Consider the following 18,136-nt stretch of genomic DNA (forward strand, 5'->3'; position numbering starts at 1 on the left):
AGGTGCAGGGTATAGAGATCCCTCTACTTTTGCCCAATTGACCATTTTCACATAAGAACTTGCCAAGTGTGAGCTGAAAGATTATTTCATTGAATCACAGAATATACAGCGCATCATGCTTGGGCCAGCTCTTAGTAAAAGCTATTAAGTGGCTATTCACCTACTCTTTCAACATAGAACATACAGTGCAGGAGGAGGCCATTCGGCCCATTGAGTCTGCACCGACCCACTGAAGCCCTCACTTCCACCCTATCCCCATAACCCAATAACCCCTCCTAAGCTGCTTGGTCACTACGGGCAATTTATCATGGCCAATCCACCTAACCTGCACGTCTTTGGACTGTGGGAGGAAACCGGAACACCCGGAGGAAACCCACACAGACACGGGGCGAACATGCAGACTCCGCACAGTGTCCCAGCGGGGAATCGAACCTGGTTCCCTGGCACTGTGAAGCCACTGTGCTAACCACTGTGCTACCGTGCTGCCCATTAACGTAGCGCCACAAATTTTTATTTTCAGCTAGCTATCTAATTCTCTTTTTATACCAGCCATTCAGGCATTCATTGCAAATCATTAAAACCCGTTGTGTAATGCGGACAGGCCCCCGGAATGTGGCGACTAGGGGCTTTTCACAGTAATTTCGTTTGAAGCCTGTTTGTGACAATAAACGATTTTCATTTTTATTTCATTTTCATTTCACCTAATCTCCCCTTTAGCTAGTTGCCAGATACTTTATGTTTGTGGCACTCAATGTACCTGAAGCCCCTTATTTGTGGAAATTTCCAGAAAATGCTCTCTGCACCCTCTGCAAAGCTTTATGATCCTTGCAAAAGCGTGGTGCCCATGATTGGGCACAATACTGCAGCTGAGGACCAGCTAGCGGTTTAAGAAGTTCCAGCATAAATTCCTTTCTTTTGAACTCTATGGCTTTATGTAGAAAGCCCAAGATCTTACATGCTTTTATTCAAGAAATTGATCAATTTGTGCCACCAATTACAAATTTAAGGGTGCCAGAAACATTAACTTTCCTGTCACCAGACCTTTGAAGATGTCACTAGAATTTTGCCTCATCTTAAAAATAACAAAAGCTTGCATTTATATAGTGCCTTTGATTAAATGTCTCAAGGCCCCGCAGAAGACCAATATCAAGAAAACTGCAACACCTAGCTTCAAATCAGGATATCAGAGAGGTGAGCAGAAGTTTAGTAAAGGTTATAGTTTTAAGGAGCATCTTAAAGGAGGAGAGAGTGGATGAGAGGAGTGGTTTACACAGGCAATTACAGTATTCTGGCCCAACGAAACTGAATGGACATCTTGGGCACAATAGTGAGGCAATGTAAATCCTGCAGCTTCAGGAAATGAGCAAGAAATTAAAGGAAGGGAAGATAACTTGGGGAAAGAAAATCCTTGATTTGAAAGGTCAGAGTAAGAAGAATTCGCGATGGAAAGTAAAACTCCCTAGTTGGCTCAGTTCAGCTCAGACACTGGTACATTCAGCCGTGATTTTCATACATTCCTAAGCATGTCCAGTGACTGTGTCCCTGTTGTTTCTACAGTGCTCAGTATCTGGAGGAGGAAGGGGTGCAGCGTGAGATACAGCGTGAAGTCCAACGAGAGGTGCAGTGCGACGTGCAGCGTGAAGTACCTCGTGACGTGCAGTGTGATGTGCCCCATAACATTCAGCGTGAAGTTCAGCGAGATGTGCAGTGTGATATGCAGCGTGTTGTCGAGAAAGACCCTGGTGGACCAAGGAAGCCAATGTGTGCGCGGCCTGTTGCCATCCCTGGTCAGTGCTGGACAAATAGCAACATTCATGTTGGAGTCTACTGTTCAGATAGGTCAAAACTAACTTTTCTCAGATGGTTTCCTTTTCAGTGTCATAACAGAAAGATATACTTATTACAAGATTCGCCCTGAGTGTGTAGAGCATAACAGACTTGGAAATCATGCTGTGTGAATATTCGCATAAAGACACATGGGGACCGGAATTCTTTGGGATTCTCTGTTCCTGCTGGCAGTGCATCCCTGCCCACAGGTTTTCCGATACCGTAGGTGGCTTCAATGGGAAATCCCATTGACAAGCAGCGGGAACAGAGAATCCCGTTGCCAGAAAATAACGCTGCCGAGAAACACAAACTGATGGATCGGAGAATCCAGCCCTTGGTCTATTTCCATGAAATGCTTTCCTCCATCTTCTCAACAGAAATGCTATAAACCATTGGCATTTCTGTTAAAGCAGACAAAGGAATATCATACGCCCATACTTCAATAGCAGAATTTCACTGCATAAGAAAAATTAATTCATGTGGCTTGTGAAAAAAAACTCCAGCAGATATAAGTTGGGAAAAATAATTTTAATTCAGAACATCTGGCATGCGATGTGCTTAGTAAAAGAATCACTTTGTGACAAACCGTTTTGATGTCAAGCCTCATTACTTAGAACCAATCCAGACACTAACAAGTTCTGTATGTAGAGTGCATAGCAATCTATGGCGGAAGATCCCATTGCCATTTTAGTGTCATCACCCACAAAATAGACAAGGAGCCAGGGATCACTGTCAACAATATTTGTAGCAAAAGAGATACTGTATTGTGTAGGAAATTCCTGGATATTTCTTTAATCCATTTATTAATCCATTCAACATCAACAGATTAACAAATACATTATACACAGTAATTTTACCACCAAAATACTGAAAATATACAACTTTAATGAGCATCTGAAAAAAGAAAGAAGGCCCTCCAACCAAAACACAAAATATACTTTAAGTGCTGGAATTAGTGAGACATTAAAGTCCAAATGCTTAATGCCTTCATCTCAAATTTCTCTCTCTGTTCTTTTGAGGGGAGGCTGTAGAGTGTAATTTCAATAGGTTACAGCCTTCACTAAAATACTACTGAATGTGTTAAACATTTGTGCACTGGTATCTCACTGTGGGGGCCTGTGTTTCCTTGAGTAAATGGTTTGTTCTGACAAAGAATGAACAGGATGTGAAGGTCTCTGGATTTGCTCCAAATGTCCTTCCTCCTTAATAAATAAGAAGATAACATAGATCTAAAGAAAAATCACTGTCTTCAGCTCCACAAAGTTTTACCCGGTCAAGATTTTCTAAATAAGGCAGTGATCAAATTCATCAACATTTGTGTGCTATTTTTGGAAATAAATAAGAACACAATAAACTCCAGAGTAAGTTAAGATTACAGAATCCTGCAAGCACAAAGTAGAAACACATGCTCTATTTCCACATCTGGAGATTGGTCTGAATCTCAGTTGGAACAATTTAGAGGCCAGCATCAGGGTGTTCACTCTCTCCAGTAAGTTATATAAACTGTATCAGTTTTGTTACTGAAATCCCTGTTCGACCCACTTCTCCTTGCCAGGAGTGAGCAGGGACAAAAGCTAACGTTGTTATCAATGTAAGTCTCCCTATCTGAGGTATATATCACATCATTGGGCTAACCTCAGTGCTTGCATCCTTTGAAATAGAAGATCTCGGTAAATATTGTTTAAGAACATGTCTTTCAGAATCAGGAAACGTTATTCATTCTGTCTAAAAATTTACAATCGCTGTATAATCATCCTGAACCTCCAGGCCTCTTTAATTTTCTGTGGGAAAAGAGCTACAGAAATATTCCTTAATTCCACGAGGTCTAAAAAGCAAACTGGAAGGGAGTAGGAAAGAAGTTGGCAAAGTCACTAACTCATTTGTAGCAGTGTCATAAAGAATGGGGAAAAAAACTTGTAGCAAAATTTACTCGAGAAATTAGTTTGTACCATTTTCCTTATTATTTCATATAGCGATGCCATCAGCGAGTTATAGCAGTGTTCCCTACTTTCTGGAATATAGACTGAAAATGAGGCCACATTGAACGTCATACCACAATTATGCTTATACGGAAGTTTGTAGGGCACTGAGTTGTATCCTGTTTCGTAGTGGAAGATTAAATGCTGAACAATATAGTTGAAACCAGCCTAATTACTAGCATTAATCCAAGCCTAACATGACTTCCTTCCTCGAGTTGATAGATTCATGATGAAAGGCAGATCTTACATGGGTCTCGCAAGAATGATCCCACACGCAACTGGATCCCATTAAAATTCAGAGTGCCAGTGCTTTTCATGATACAGCATTAATATCCTGTGCTGCAGGATGTTGGTACACACTGTGCGCCACATACAGTATGTTGTTTAATGAGCTTGTGCACATAATCTCCCCATTGATGATAACATCAATGCCAATCAAGCCTTTGTGGGAAGGGAGTCATAGAGGCTGAAGATCACACCCGCAGGAAGTTGGGCAAAGGCACAGGAACCTGTTGGTAGAATCACTGGGGATTCTCAAACATCATTTCATAGGCAGTTTCAAAGCAACAGTGCTGGAGGCCAGGGAACAAATTACCTGAGGTGTTGGTCATGAGTGACATTGTTGGCATCAACGCTGTCGTTGTGTTCATCCTATGTAGTCAAAGGTGACCATGACTAAGAATTCAATGTGTGTCACGTGTGATGTGCTCAAAGCTAACCGCTCAGTCGAATTTGAGCGCAAAACAATCTGTTACATGATGGACAGACATGCATTGTTGGCACAGAAGAGGTGCTTAAAACTCTGACTTCCTGAAGGCCAGTACAATGCTGTTCTGTCTTCGGAGACGGGCCTTTGCTGTTAAGATATAGAGTGACCCTGTGCGAGGTTCTCTCATGTCTCAGGGACAATGTTAAAATTGTTTACTGACAATTTCAGGTTGTCCTGAAAGCACTTTCTCTGGCCTCCATGGGAACATTTCCTTTCAATTAGCTCGACATAGAATAGATTTTTTGACAAGCATTCCTCAGGCATTCTGGCAACATGTGCTGTCCATATGACCTGAGTTCTCCTCAGCAGATTGTGGATGCCAGAGATGTCAGTTAGAGAGAGAGTCTCACTATTTTGAACCTTGGACATATGTCACTCATGACCAATGTCTAAACCTTAAGCTGTGCCAAAACATCATTCAATGTATTTTGTGCAGAACCGTGAGTCAGATGTCACTTGGTAAACTAGACGATGTGAAAATTAATTTTTACATGCATAACTAGCATTTGTAGGCAAATTGTAAAAGTTCTCAAATGGTTCACAACACTTACTGGAAAGCAAATCTTGATTTTGAACCTATTTAATATGAGGATACGTGTGTCAGATGACTCTTTACATATGGACAAGCGGGCAGATGCAGAACTCCAATCTGGTGTACAGCAATATGGGAGCTGGCAGCTTAATTCCGGAATTGCAGATCTGTGAGCTATTCCACACATACTGTGCTGGAGAATGGTATCTGTAACATAACCTACCGTTCAGCATGTATTGGCAACACAGCAGTAGTTCTGCTGCAAAGCACTTTCACTTAACAACAACACTGTGATTATAATACAAGTGCACTCTCAATTCAGAGTCTGCAACTGATCTGACAGTGGAGCAGTGCAACCTACTCCTGCTCCTAATTTCCTTCAGCTCGTAGCAAGGGTGTCTTTGCAGGGTTGGGGGAGAGAAGAACGTGGAGTTCTGGCCACAGTCAGTTCATCCATGGTCTTATCAAACTTGAGGGGCCGAATGGCCTACTCCTGCTCCTAATTTCTGTGTTATTGGTCAGGGGATGGTTTAGCACACTGGGCTAAATCGCTGGCTTTTAAAGCAGACCAAGGCAGGCCAGCAGCACGGTTCAATTCCCGTACCAACCTCTCCGAACAGGTGCCGGAATGTGGCGACTAGGGGCTTTTCACAGTAACTTCATTGAAGCCTACTCGTGACAACAAGCGATTTTCCTTTAATTTCATTTCTTATGTTGTTTAGTGCAGAGAGATTCCCCGCTCAGGAAGTTTGCTCTGCAACATATTGACTCCAGTTGGGTCTTGACACATGATTTACATCCCACAGGAAGGATTTTAAATCAGAATGTGCTGAGCAAAGATGGAGTGAGGCTTGGCCCATCGCAAGTCTCATTTGCATGTTTCCGGCAACCTCCTGTGGCTCACTGGTTACAGAAAGTTGACAGGCTCCAGAGCTGAGCAGTCCGACATCCCAAACCTTGGGTGGTGAGGAGAGTAGCAGATTGGGATAATGGCCTAATTCAGGGCAGCAATTTACCAGCTTCACCAGCAAATAAAGGTCAAATCTCATTGGGCCGTTTTGTAAGTGGCCTCCAGACATTCAATTAAGAACCATTAATTAGTCTGTAAAATGTCTGAGTCAAATGAGAGGAGCAAATGCTGCACTCAAAACCCATTTGTTTATACATCAAAATTGCAATTTGGATTTTATGTGTGGGGGGGGGGGGGATTTTCACAGTCACCTCATTGCAGTGTAAGGGGGGGGGGGGGGATTTTCACAGTCACCTCATTGCAGTGTAATGTAAGCCTACCTGTGACAATAAAGATTATTAGCTGGAATGCCAGGGGTAATGGGACAGCAAGTGACCCATTTCTGGGCTGTTGCCATTGTAACTGGAATCAAGTTAAAATGAGGCCTCACATGTATTAATGCACAATTTAAATCACATCACTCCATCATTAAACTTGTATGATGAATGTTCTGAGGGGATAAAGGAAAATTAGGGGACAAGGTTACTTCATGATAAAAGAGAATCTAAACCCCACCCCAGGTCTAGAGCGAATCAAACTCCCTTTTATTCTTTGTGCGTCTCCCTCTCCATCCCTATTTATAAACACACTCATCTCTCCAAAGCTACCTGACCTCCAAAAATCTGCTGGATTCTGTCCCAGATCAGTCCCAACATGTTAGATGCTCCATCAATTGCGGTGGCACATTTTTTACTTGGTTTAGTATTTATTTTATTACAATGAAACAAACACTAAGCAAAATTACAGCAAGATTCACAGAAGATTAAATATCCACAGCGGAGGATAAATCCTGCCCAAGTGTTAAAATATCTCAAAAAATGGCAAATTTATAATAAGAATACAATATTTTCATGTATTGTTAGGCAAATCTATATTCCCATCTGTCACACATTTTAAGTAGCCTGTATATTAGCTGAAATTGCTGGAGAAAGTGATCAGGTCTGGCAGTTTCGATGCAGAGAGAAACAAGAACATTTTGAGTCCGTACAACTCTTCTTCCGAGCTACAGACAGGGAGAAGTGGCATGGATTATATACTGTGTAACAGGGGTGCAGCAGCTGCAGCAGAGTACAAGGTCAGTGGTAGGCCACTTTAGTGAGGCCACAGCTGGAGTACTGTGTGCAATTCTGGTCACCAGGATATTGCCTGGGATGGAATATTTAAGTTATGAAGAGATGTTGGATAGACTTGGGTTGTTTTTGCTGTAGCAGGGAAGTGACGGGCGACCTGATTGAGGTGTACAATACTATGAGGGAAATGGACAGGGTGGATAGGGAACAGCTGTTCTCCTTAGTTGAAAGGTCAATTATGAGGGGACACAAGTTAAAGGTGAGGGGCAGGAGGTTTGGTTGAGGAAGAATACGAGGAAATTCTTTTTACCCAGAGGGTGGTGACGGTCTGGAATGCATTACCTGGGAAGGTGGTAGAGGCGGGTTGCTTCACATCCCTTAAAAAGTACCGGGATGAGTATTTGGCACGTCATAACATTCAAGGCTAGGGGCCAAAATTGGATTCGGTGGGCAGGTCAGGTGTCTTTAATGCGGCAGACCCGATGGGCCGAAGGGCCTCTTCTGCACTATTATTCTGTGATTCTTAGATGGGAGCTCGGAAAGATTACAACAAAGATGTGTCAAGCACAAGACAGAGGAAGCGTTAATGGCAATGTGAAGGACTACGGAAGGTGCTAGCAGTGGAATTAACGTAAAATTGCAGAATATGTTAATCAGAGAACAAAGGTGCTCAGTGAATGCAAAACATAAGAATGAAAGACATATGGATGAGTGGGGGTGGTTGAGTTCAGAAAAAAATGTTATTTTTAACAAAAAAGGGGTCAAGATAGAAGACAAAGGTCACAATCAAAGTTGTTGAACTCAATGTTGAGTCTGTGCACTGTAACGTGTCTAATTGGAGGGTGAGGTGCTGTTCCTCAATTTTGCGCTGGGCTTCACTGAAACATTGCAACAGGCCGAGGACAAACATGAGTGCATGAGAGCACGATGCTGAGTTGAAGAAGCAAGTAACAGGAAAGTTGAAATCATGCTTGCGGACTGAGCAATGGTGTTCCGCATAGCCGTCACCCAGCCTGCGTTTAGTCTCCCCGGTGGTGAATGGTCAAACCATCATTAGCAGCATCAGAGATTTAAGCTAATATCAAAGCAAACTGCTGCGGATGCTGGAATCTGAAACAAAAACAGAAAATACTGAACAAACCCAGCAGGTCTGACAGCGCCTGTGGAGAGAGAAGGGAGCTAATGTTTTGAGTCTGGATGTCTTTGAGAAAGAGTCATCCAGACTCGAAACGTTAGCTCCCTTTTCTCTCCAAAGATGCTGTCAGACCAGCTGAGATTGTCTGGTATTTGCTGTTTTTGTTTCTGAGATCTAAGCAATGAGTGTTTTCCATCATTTTTGAATGGGGGATGGTGAGGCTGCAGATGCAGTACATGCTGCAAAACATCAAGTCAATCTGTCAGCATTTCAGGATCATGTTGTAAGGTATTTTTGAAATCACTCAGGTTCTCTTTGAAGGTAACATGTGGCAATGGCAAAGTTTTGGATTTTGGAGCCCATTGTGTTGAATGCAGTTTTATGTTGAACATGTTTGATGTCAAATGAAGATGAGTCTTTGCATTATGAAAATGAAATGAAAATCGCTATTGTCACAAGTAGGCTTCAAATGAAGTTACTGTAAAAAGCCCCTAGTCGCCACATACCGGTGCCTGTTCGGGGAGGCTGGTATGGGAATTGAACCGTGCTGCTGGCCTGCCTTGGTTTGCTTTCAAAGCCAGCGATTTAGCCTTGGTGCTAAACCAGCCCCTATTATGAAGGGTCAAGTTAATTAATTTCATACATTTTGTTCAGCCCTCGATTCAAAGGGACATTTTATCTGCCTTTGTTGTTCTGATTCAGAATTTAGTTCTATTAGCAACAACCTCTTTATAGCCCTCATTGACAACCATCGCTCTAACAGACAGTACTGAGGCGTCACTCGGGAGAAAGAGAATACAGATTGTTCATGCATGATTTAGATGTAGGCTTTGAAAAATATCAACTCTGGTTCAGTAGTTAGCACTCACACCTCAGAGCCAGCAGATTCCCACTACAGAGACTTAATCACATAGCCTGGGCTGAGACATTGTGAGGTGCTGAGAGAGCGAGGTGCGGTGTTTCAGATGAGACATTAAACCGAGGCTCCATGTGCCCTCCCAGTGAATGTAAAAGATCCACGTTATTGTTCAACAAAGAGCACGGGAGATTCTTCCAATGCCCAGCTCAATATATATTTAACAATGAACATCACTAAAGATTATCTGCAACTAAATAGATGGACAGGCTATCTGGTCATTGCTGTTTGTGGGACCTTATTATGGACAAATTGACTGCCACATTTCCCTAAAAGTATCCATACCCCAAAAGCATTTCATTGTTATCACTTTCGGCATCTTGAGATTGTGATATGCTCAGTAGAAATGTGAGTTATTTGGGGTTTTTTACAGCTTGATTCACTTACTCTTATTATGGGCATGAACCTTTCCAGTTAACCAGAACAAAGATTGTACATTTTAATGTGGAGAAAGATGGACCTGTGGTCATTGAGTAGCTGTGTTATTTTGTGTGCTCCTCAGGTCTGTTCTAAGTTGGCTGAGCTCAGAAAGGCCAGTGATAGGGACATTAAAATTGGCCTCAAGGTCTGTGCTCTCGAAAAAGAAAAGCCAACCTTATTTAGAGAATGGTGTTGGAAAGTGAGAGTGTTTGTAGATTTTGGTTTGTGCACCATTGTTGAATTCATTAATAAGTCTTACAACACCAGGTTAAAGTCCAACAGGTTTGTTTCAAACACGAGCTTTCGGAGCACGGCTCCTTCTTCAGGTGACTGAGATAGACAGATTTGAGGTCTCTTCGGAAATCAAGGGATATGTGGGTTGGGCAGGAATGTCGAATTGGAACCCAAGATCAGCCATGATCGTACGGAGCAGGCTTGGTGGGCTGTATGGTCTACATCTGCTCTTATTTTGTGAGTTTTTAATATCCTTCTGTATGAGTAAGAACAGGTTCACACTGAGTTGAGATGCCCAACGCAGTTGAATAGTTTGTTGTTTAAGCACTGTTGGAGCTCATTACCTGTTGCATAAGGCACTACATGAACTTAAAGCCTATTTGAGCTGACCTAGCATGAGGTAGTCCCTTCAGAAACGATTGTTAAAAATCAAAAACTTGGCACAAAATCATAAGCACTCAATATCAAAAGCCTAATTACAATTTTATGACAAAAATTCATCTTACAGGTCGAGGCCCCACATTTATTTTGTATTACTTTAGTAGAAAATTAGAATCAAATGAAAAAAGATGTGCTGAAAAATAGATTTTAGTTTTTACTCATTTATTTTCATTTAACCACACCCTCTTTCTTTTCTCCATTCCACCTCTCACCCTCCACCCAGCCCAATATCCTGTTGTAGCTGCTATTTGCTGATAGATGAGGGTCGTCAAAACCAACCCAAAACCTAACTCTCACCCAAGTGCAATAGACTCACTTTCCACCAGGGGTCAGTACATAGAGTTCGGCAGCAATGTCCTGGGCTATTTTTTTAAAAGTATTTGTTTATGAGATGTGGGCATCGCTGGTAAAGCCAATTGCCCACTTCTAATTGCCCCTTGAGAAGGGCCCAAAAACCAAACCTGGAACTTACCTGATCGTTACAGCTCTGCATCATAACTCACACAAGCTCAATTAGCCATCGAAATACCAACCCTGGGAGAAACCACCTTTCTCATTTTAAGCTGCAGTTCCCAACATGCAACATAAATGAGCACCTTTAGGGTAAAGTTTAATTTGCATGAGAAATTAAATCACAGTTTCTGATGTAAATGCAATATCGATACAGCCAGAACGAGATTCTGCAAAAGCATCAAGTAAAATTGAAGAATGTTTATTTCACTTGTAGTTTGTAACAATAGTAATGCAAAATTTTAATGCCCAATCACTCATGAAGAATTAGAAATTAAATCTACCTGAAAATAACAACATGATAAACGACTCCCTGCAGCCTGAAACTGTTTCATATATACAAATATACACTTGAATTGTATCATTGCTCCTTCAAAATGTTATAGTTACACCATTGTTTCATTTTGAGTGTGAATATAGTTCAAACTAACATACACGCTTAGGAATCAGGGTAGGCCATACAGCACACCACTCAATTCAATCGTGCTCATGTATACTTCATCTTCATTTGTTCGCCTTTGATTGGCATTCTTACATAATGAAAATCTGTCGATCGCAGTCCTGGAAATTTCAACTGACCCCCAGCACCGACCATTTTGTGTTGGGGAAGAGAGATTCAGATTTTCAAATTTTAAAAAACTGCTTCCCAATTTCTCCAGTGAGCTCATATTCACATTGTGTCCCCTTGTGCTGGGCTCCCCAAAACAGAGGAAGTAGCACACGTTATACTGCAGGCACCGTACAAGTTCCTGTGCTCGGGCTCAACTGTATGTGTGGGCTGATCAGTGGCAGATCCTTGGTGATTTTTTAAAAATGAATGATTAGTGGACTGTCTTGTTAGCTCTTAATTAAAATGCAAAATGCGACAGTGCTTCCAGTCTGGTGATATCTTAAACTTGATTTATTTTACACTTTATGAACTCATGCAAAGTCAGTCAATGCAAAGATTGGAGATGAAAGCTGGAACCTTGGCTTTTATTTTGTTTTAAGGTGGGGTGTGGAATACATTGGCCACTGTCCCCAAAGTGGCAGCACACCCAGGCGAGGTGGAGGCCAGGCCAATCTTAATGGTTGGGCATCCTTTCCACATATGTTTTCAGGGATCCACCTGGCCCCAGCCAGATCCACTGCCTGGGTGGGAGACGGAAGGCTGTAGCTAGGAAGTGACAGTGAAACACATGATGGGTGGGACAAGGTTCTCTGAGGTGGTCAGGAGAAATGGAAAATGTGCCCAATCCCTCCCAGGGGAACGGTACTGCCCTCCTAGTTTAAAAGGAAGCAAAAAAAAAATCCAAAAGAGCTAGATTCCTGGACATCTTCTGTCCCACAATCTCCCTCCTCACAACTCCATCCTGACAGGAAATCTATCACTGTCTCATTTTCAACCATGCAGATCGGGCATAATTACCAAATTGGCTGGGTAAGGTTTAATTAAAAGAGCAGGTCAACTTCAGGATGCATTGGGAACGCAGTGGAATCAGAGGAGGTCAGATGCTAGCCTCATTTTAACTATCTTTTCCAGCCCAGTTTCCACCTGATGTGGGTAGTTAATATCAAGGTCCTGAACTCACAGCACGCCCCAGTGCACAAACCAGAAGGCTTTATATAGTGACACAAAATCTGCAGGAAATCCCCAGCAAGAACTAGCTGAGGCAATTTCCCGAAGGCACATTCCTTCTGCAAACAACTAATAGCCATATGTTATGTCAAATCTGATCTCATCTTTGTTTTAATGGAAGTGATTATCTGGGCTTTGTTAATATCTAGCAGTTAAAGGCCACACACCATGATGCCACAAAACATATTACATTTTGTTGCATGCAACAAATAAAGCCTTGGCATTAAAGGGGCATTATCTTCATAAAAATGCTTGGCACACCTTTATAGTTTCCAAACATACATGATGATCTCAATTTCCTTGCAATCCATCCCTGCGTTGTTTCCTCATTGAAGCATCTTGAAGTGTCACTTGGATTTACATAGAATTTACAGCGCAGAAGGCAGCCATTCGGCCCATCAAGTCTGCACCAGCCCTTGGAAAGAGCACCCCACTTAAGCCCACACCTCCACCCGATCCCTGTAAACCAGTAACCCCACCTAACCATTTTGAACATTAAGGGCAATTTATCATGGCCAATCCACCTAACCTGCACATCTTTGGACTGTGGGAGGAAACCGGAGCACCCAGAGGAAATCCACGCAGACACAGGGAGAACGTGCAGATTCCGCACAGACAGTGACCCAAACCGGGAATTGAACCTGGAATCCTGGAGCTGTGAAGCCACAGTGCTAACTTCTGTGCTACCTTGCTGCCCAACAACTCCATTATTGTTCTAAAATCCAAATATCAGGATGAATAAAAGGCATACTAGATGGAACTTGAAATAAAAATGGGAAATGCTGGAAAGACTCAATCCATCTGGCGACAACTGTAGAGAGAGAAACAGAGTGAAAACAAGTCTGTTGAGCAATACAGACTTAAAAGATTAAATCTGTTTCTCTCTCCATAGAGGCTGCCAGACCTGCTGAACTTTTCCAGCATTTTCTGTTTATATTTCAGATTACCAGCAGCTGCAGTAATTTGCTTTAATATTAGAACGTCAGTTTCTTTCTGTCTAGTAATTCCTATGACTTGGTGAAGATATTCAGGGGCGGGATTCTCTGTCCTGCTGCACCAGATTCCTGGTGCGCACGCCCCAAGGATTCTCTGTCTCGCCAGCCCCATGGCGTCAGGAAATCCCCGGGTTGCCGGCGCAACAGCGGAGAATCCAGCCCACAATCGTTTCGGTTTCCTTTTACTCCGGGTACAAAATTATTGGTGACATTATTTTTCATGATGCCAGTGTTCTCTTAATGTTTGAATACAACCTTCCATTTCAAGATTGTGAATGACACTATCAGAATTGATTCAGAGGGGATTTTCACGTAACAGAGAACATTAAAGAACCAATTTCCACACTGTCAGAGGAAGATCAGTTTGAAAGCAATAATTTGCTTTTCTATAGCGCCTTTCACAACCTCAAGATATCCAAAAGCATTTAACAACCAATGAAGTACTTCTGAAGTGCAGTCATTGCTGTAAAGTAAGAAATGTGGGAGCCACTTCAGGCACAGCAATCCCTCACAATGTTATACCAATCAGACCATTGGCATTATTGTAGTTATTAAATAATTATTGTCCTGGACATGAGGGAGAACCTTCAAAATAAAGGGCAGTCGGTTTAACGACTCATTCAAAAGACATCTCCGAATGTGACGCATTTCCTCAGTCTTGCATTGGAATGTCAGTCTAGACTTTGTGCTCAAGTCCCCGGAATGTGACATACACCCCATAACCTCTGACAATTATTGAGCCCCGTATACATTTGTTAGAATTGTTAGTAAGGAATAAGTGAGTTTAGGGCATGATTGTCTGTTATTTAGATATATTGTAGCTGATGATTCATTCAAGAGTTAAACATTGCCTACCAAGCTTAGTTTTGTTCTTTGACGCTAACATGTTAAAATGCTAATATTTCACTTGCACAAACTTCAAGCGCTGCAAGGTCATTGAGAATTGTATCTCAGAACAAGGACACACTTGACCAGACACACCTTACAGAAGGACCCATCCTGTGTCCTCATCTGTTCACAGGAGGATTGCCAAGCTTCCAGGAGTTATAGGGATCAAAGACAAATTTTCAGGATACTGTTATGAGCAACCCAGGGGAAACATTGTACGGGCAATAAAAAATTGTTATTTTGTAATTTTATTGGAATACTGATATCAGCCATACTGGAGATAAGCTAAGAAACGATTTCATTGGCAGTCAAGAAACATCCAACCGGGTAATAGTTCACTTTCCAATTGGAAAGGTTGGATACCAGAAGGATGGACATGTTGGATGACTAATGGAAGCGGTATGGGGCAAGGTCACGAGATATCTCCAGGACTATGTCCAGCCAAAGTCATCAAACCCATGCGCATAGTCCAGACATAACTGTCCATGTGGCCAAACAACTGCAGCAGGAGCTGTAGCGCAGATCTAATTATAAATTTTACAGCTGAACGTGGGCTGGTATGAAAGGAAAAGAAAGGGATGCAGTTTCCTTCCTGTTCCCTTGGCTTCCACAGATCACTTAGCAGCCTGGCTGCAGGATGTGAACCAGTCTGGAACTCATCAGTGGTTTGTTAGAGACTGGCAGCTTGTGTACGAATATTTTCAATCAGTGCCCAGCGACGTTAAGTCAGGACAGAATTGACAGTGCGAGAAGCTGTCAGAATCTGAGACTTGCTTGTACTCTGACATCCCAGATAAATTAGCAGCACTTTGTTTACCACAATCCATATATCATTGTTGATTTGAAAAAATGATTTTCCCGTAAGTAACTTTGCCAATTATAATAAAACACAAACATTGTCTTCACTGAAAATGTCTGAGAGCTGCTTCAAATATTAACTCTTAAAGCTGTAATTGCAGAATTTCTTGTGTTGCTGGATCTGCTGAGTTCATGTTCATTTTGCAGATTAACGGTTAAAATTTGTTTTGACCACCCAACATTCAAGTATTTGTATATAGTGGCAATGCTGCTTATGCGATTGTGAAGGGCCATTTCTATTTAGACTATAAAACCATAAGAAATAGGAACAGGAGTAGGCCATTCAGCCCTTTGAGCATGTTCTGCCATTTAATAAGATCGTAGTTGGTCTAACGCTCACTAAGTCCACTTTCCCGCCTTCTCTCCGGTACCCTTAATTCCCCAACAGATTAAAAATTTATCAATCCCAGCCTTGAAAATGTTCCAGGGTTTGACCTCCACTGGGCTAAATATTTCCAAAGATTCACCGCTCTTTGAACAAAGAAATTCTTCCTCAAAGCCATCTTAAATGAGCCACCCCCTCTATTCTGCGACTCTGCCCACTGGTCCTACACACTCCCATGAGTGGAAACATCCTTCCAACATTTACCCTGTCTAAACCCTCTAAGAACCTTTCATGTTTCAATCAGATCACATCTCATTCTTCTGAATTCCAAGAAATACAGATCCAACCTGTTTAATCTTTCCTCATATGGCAGACCCTCCATACCCAGGATCATCCATGTGTATCTCCTCTGTACTGCCTCCAATTTATTATTTTTTTTATTCTCCTTTTTCACATTTTCACCCAAATTTGCACCCACCAACAATAAACAATAAGTGGTAACGGATATACTGTCAATCCCCATATTACTGCCTCCAATAATAACATATGTTTCCTTAAATAAGGGGGCCAAAACTGTACACGATATTCTAAATGTGGCCCAACTAGTACTTTGTACCTTTCCAGCAGCACCTCTTCACTTTTATAATCCAACCCCCTTGAAATAAAATCCAGAATTCCATTTACCTTCCCTATTGCCTTCCACATTTGTGTGCCACATTTGTGTTGCTGGGTTTCATGAACAAGGACGTCCAAGTCCCTTTGTGCTGCAGCTTTCTGCACCCTCTCTCCATTTAAATAATAATCCGCTTTCTCACTATTTCTTCCAAAATGAACAATCTCACATTTTCCTACATTGAATTCCATTTTCCAATTTTCTGCCACTCATGTAACCTATCAATATCTCTCTGTAAACTATTTACAACCTGCCTTCCTTCCCACCTTTGTAACATCTGCAAATTATTAATGTAAATTGTTAGGAGTGAGGTTCCACCATGATCCATGTGGCACTCCATGGGTTAAAATTCATTCTGCGATCTGGGTGTCACTGGCTCAGCATTTATTGTCCATCCCTAATTGACCTTAATCAGCCATTTCAGTGGGGGGGCAGTTAAGAATCAATCGCATCGCTGTGTGAGTCTGTTGTCACATGAAGGCCAGACCAGGTTAAGATGGCAGATTTCCTTTCCTGAAGGACATTCAAATATTAGAACCAGATGGGTTTTTACAAACAATCGGCAATGGTTTCATGGTCATCATTAGACTCTTAATTCCAGATTTGTATTGAATTCAAATTTCACCATCTGCCATGGTGGGATTCGAACCTGGGAACCCAGAGCATTACTCTAGGTGGCTGGATCACTAGTCCAGTGACAATGACACTACACCACCGTCTCCCCTTCCAACTGCCTTCCGGCCTGAGAAAGACCCATGTATCGCTACTCGCTGCTTCCTGTGAATTAACCAGTCTTCTATCCATGCAACACCATGGTAATAAGAAAGGCAAATGGAATTTTGACCTTTATAGCTAAAGGAATATAGTATAAAAGTAGGGAAGTATTGCTGCAACTGTACAGGCATTAGTGAGACCGCACCTGGAGTCCTGTGTACAGTTTTGGTCCCCTTATTTGAGGAGGGATGCAGCTACATTAGAGACATTTCAGAGGAGGTTCACTAGGTTAATTCCAGAGATGAGGGGTTTGTCTCATGAAATGAGATTGAGCAGTTTAGGCTTATACTCTCTCGAATTTAGAAGAATGAAAGGAAATCTAATTGAGGTTTATTAGATGATAAATGGTATTGAAAAATAGTTGAAGAACGATGTTGCCTCCTATGGGACAATCTAGGATAAGAGGTCATAGTTTTAGGATACGGTGCAACAAATTTAAAACAGAGATGAGAAGAAATTACTTCTCCAAAAGGGTCTTGAATCTGTGGAATTCACTACCCCAGAGTGCAGTGGATGCCGGGACAAAATTGAAGGAGGTGATAGACGGATTTTTAATTAGTAATGTGTTGAAGGGTTATGGAGAAAAGACAGGAAAATGGAGTTCAGGCAGAGAGAAGATCAGCTATGATCGTATGAAATGGCAGAGAAGGCTCAAGGGGCTGAATTGCCTAATCCTATTCCTAGTTCCTATGTGTGTTCTTATGAGCTCCTATCTTTTGTATGGCACCTTATCAAATATCTATACACTTTGAAATCTAAGTTCCACATCTTCTTTCTGTACTGCAAAAAATCCAAAGTATAAAATGCATCAAAACAAAACAGTGTAAAGTTCTCGCATGTCCATACCACGCTGATGTAATGTGTTGATCTTGGTTTCATAACATCCTCGACATAACTTATTTGTGATTTGAGTGACCTCTTAAAAATCCTTTTTATTAGCATTTTCATGCGGTGGTCTATGATAGTTGGGACAATGTAAACCACTTTGGTATGAATGTGATTCATTGTATGAAAAGATGCCAAAGCTTCATCAACTTGGAAAGTGAAAAAAGGCAATTGAAAAGGGCAGTTATTGGGAATATTTTCCATTAGACAAGTTGGAAGCTGCCGTTACAAAATAAGCTTTTGTTTTCTGTTTCAAATGCAAGGCAATTTTGGTTTTC

The 18,136-nt window shown here is 41.8% G+C and overlaps 1 protein-coding gene across 27 annotated transcripts in view; it reads left to right on the top strand.

Moving 5' to 3' along the window:
- The window catches only part of LOC119965489 (protocadherin-10-like), a 631,779-nt gene that overhangs the window by 574,926 nt on the left and 38,717 nt on the right, over nucleotides 1-18,136 (top strand). For all 27 annotated transcript variants that reach the window (XM_038796310.1, XM_038796332.1, XM_038796312.1 and 24 more), the window contains exon 3: nucleotides 1,558-1,787. In XM_038796310.1, the coding sequence (XP_038652238.1) occupies nucleotides 1,558-1,787 (230 nt within the window). The remainder of the gene's footprint in view (nucleotides 1-1,557; nucleotides 1,788-18,136) is intronic.

This window comes from Scyliorhinus canicula, chromosome 4 (assembly GCF_902713615.1).
Source record: "Scyliorhinus canicula chromosome 4, sScyCan1.1, whole genome shotgun sequence".
In the NCBI taxonomy this organism is placed as follows: domain Eukaryota; kingdom Metazoa; phylum Chordata; class Chondrichthyes; order Carcharhiniformes; family Scyliorhinidae; genus Scyliorhinus; species Scyliorhinus canicula.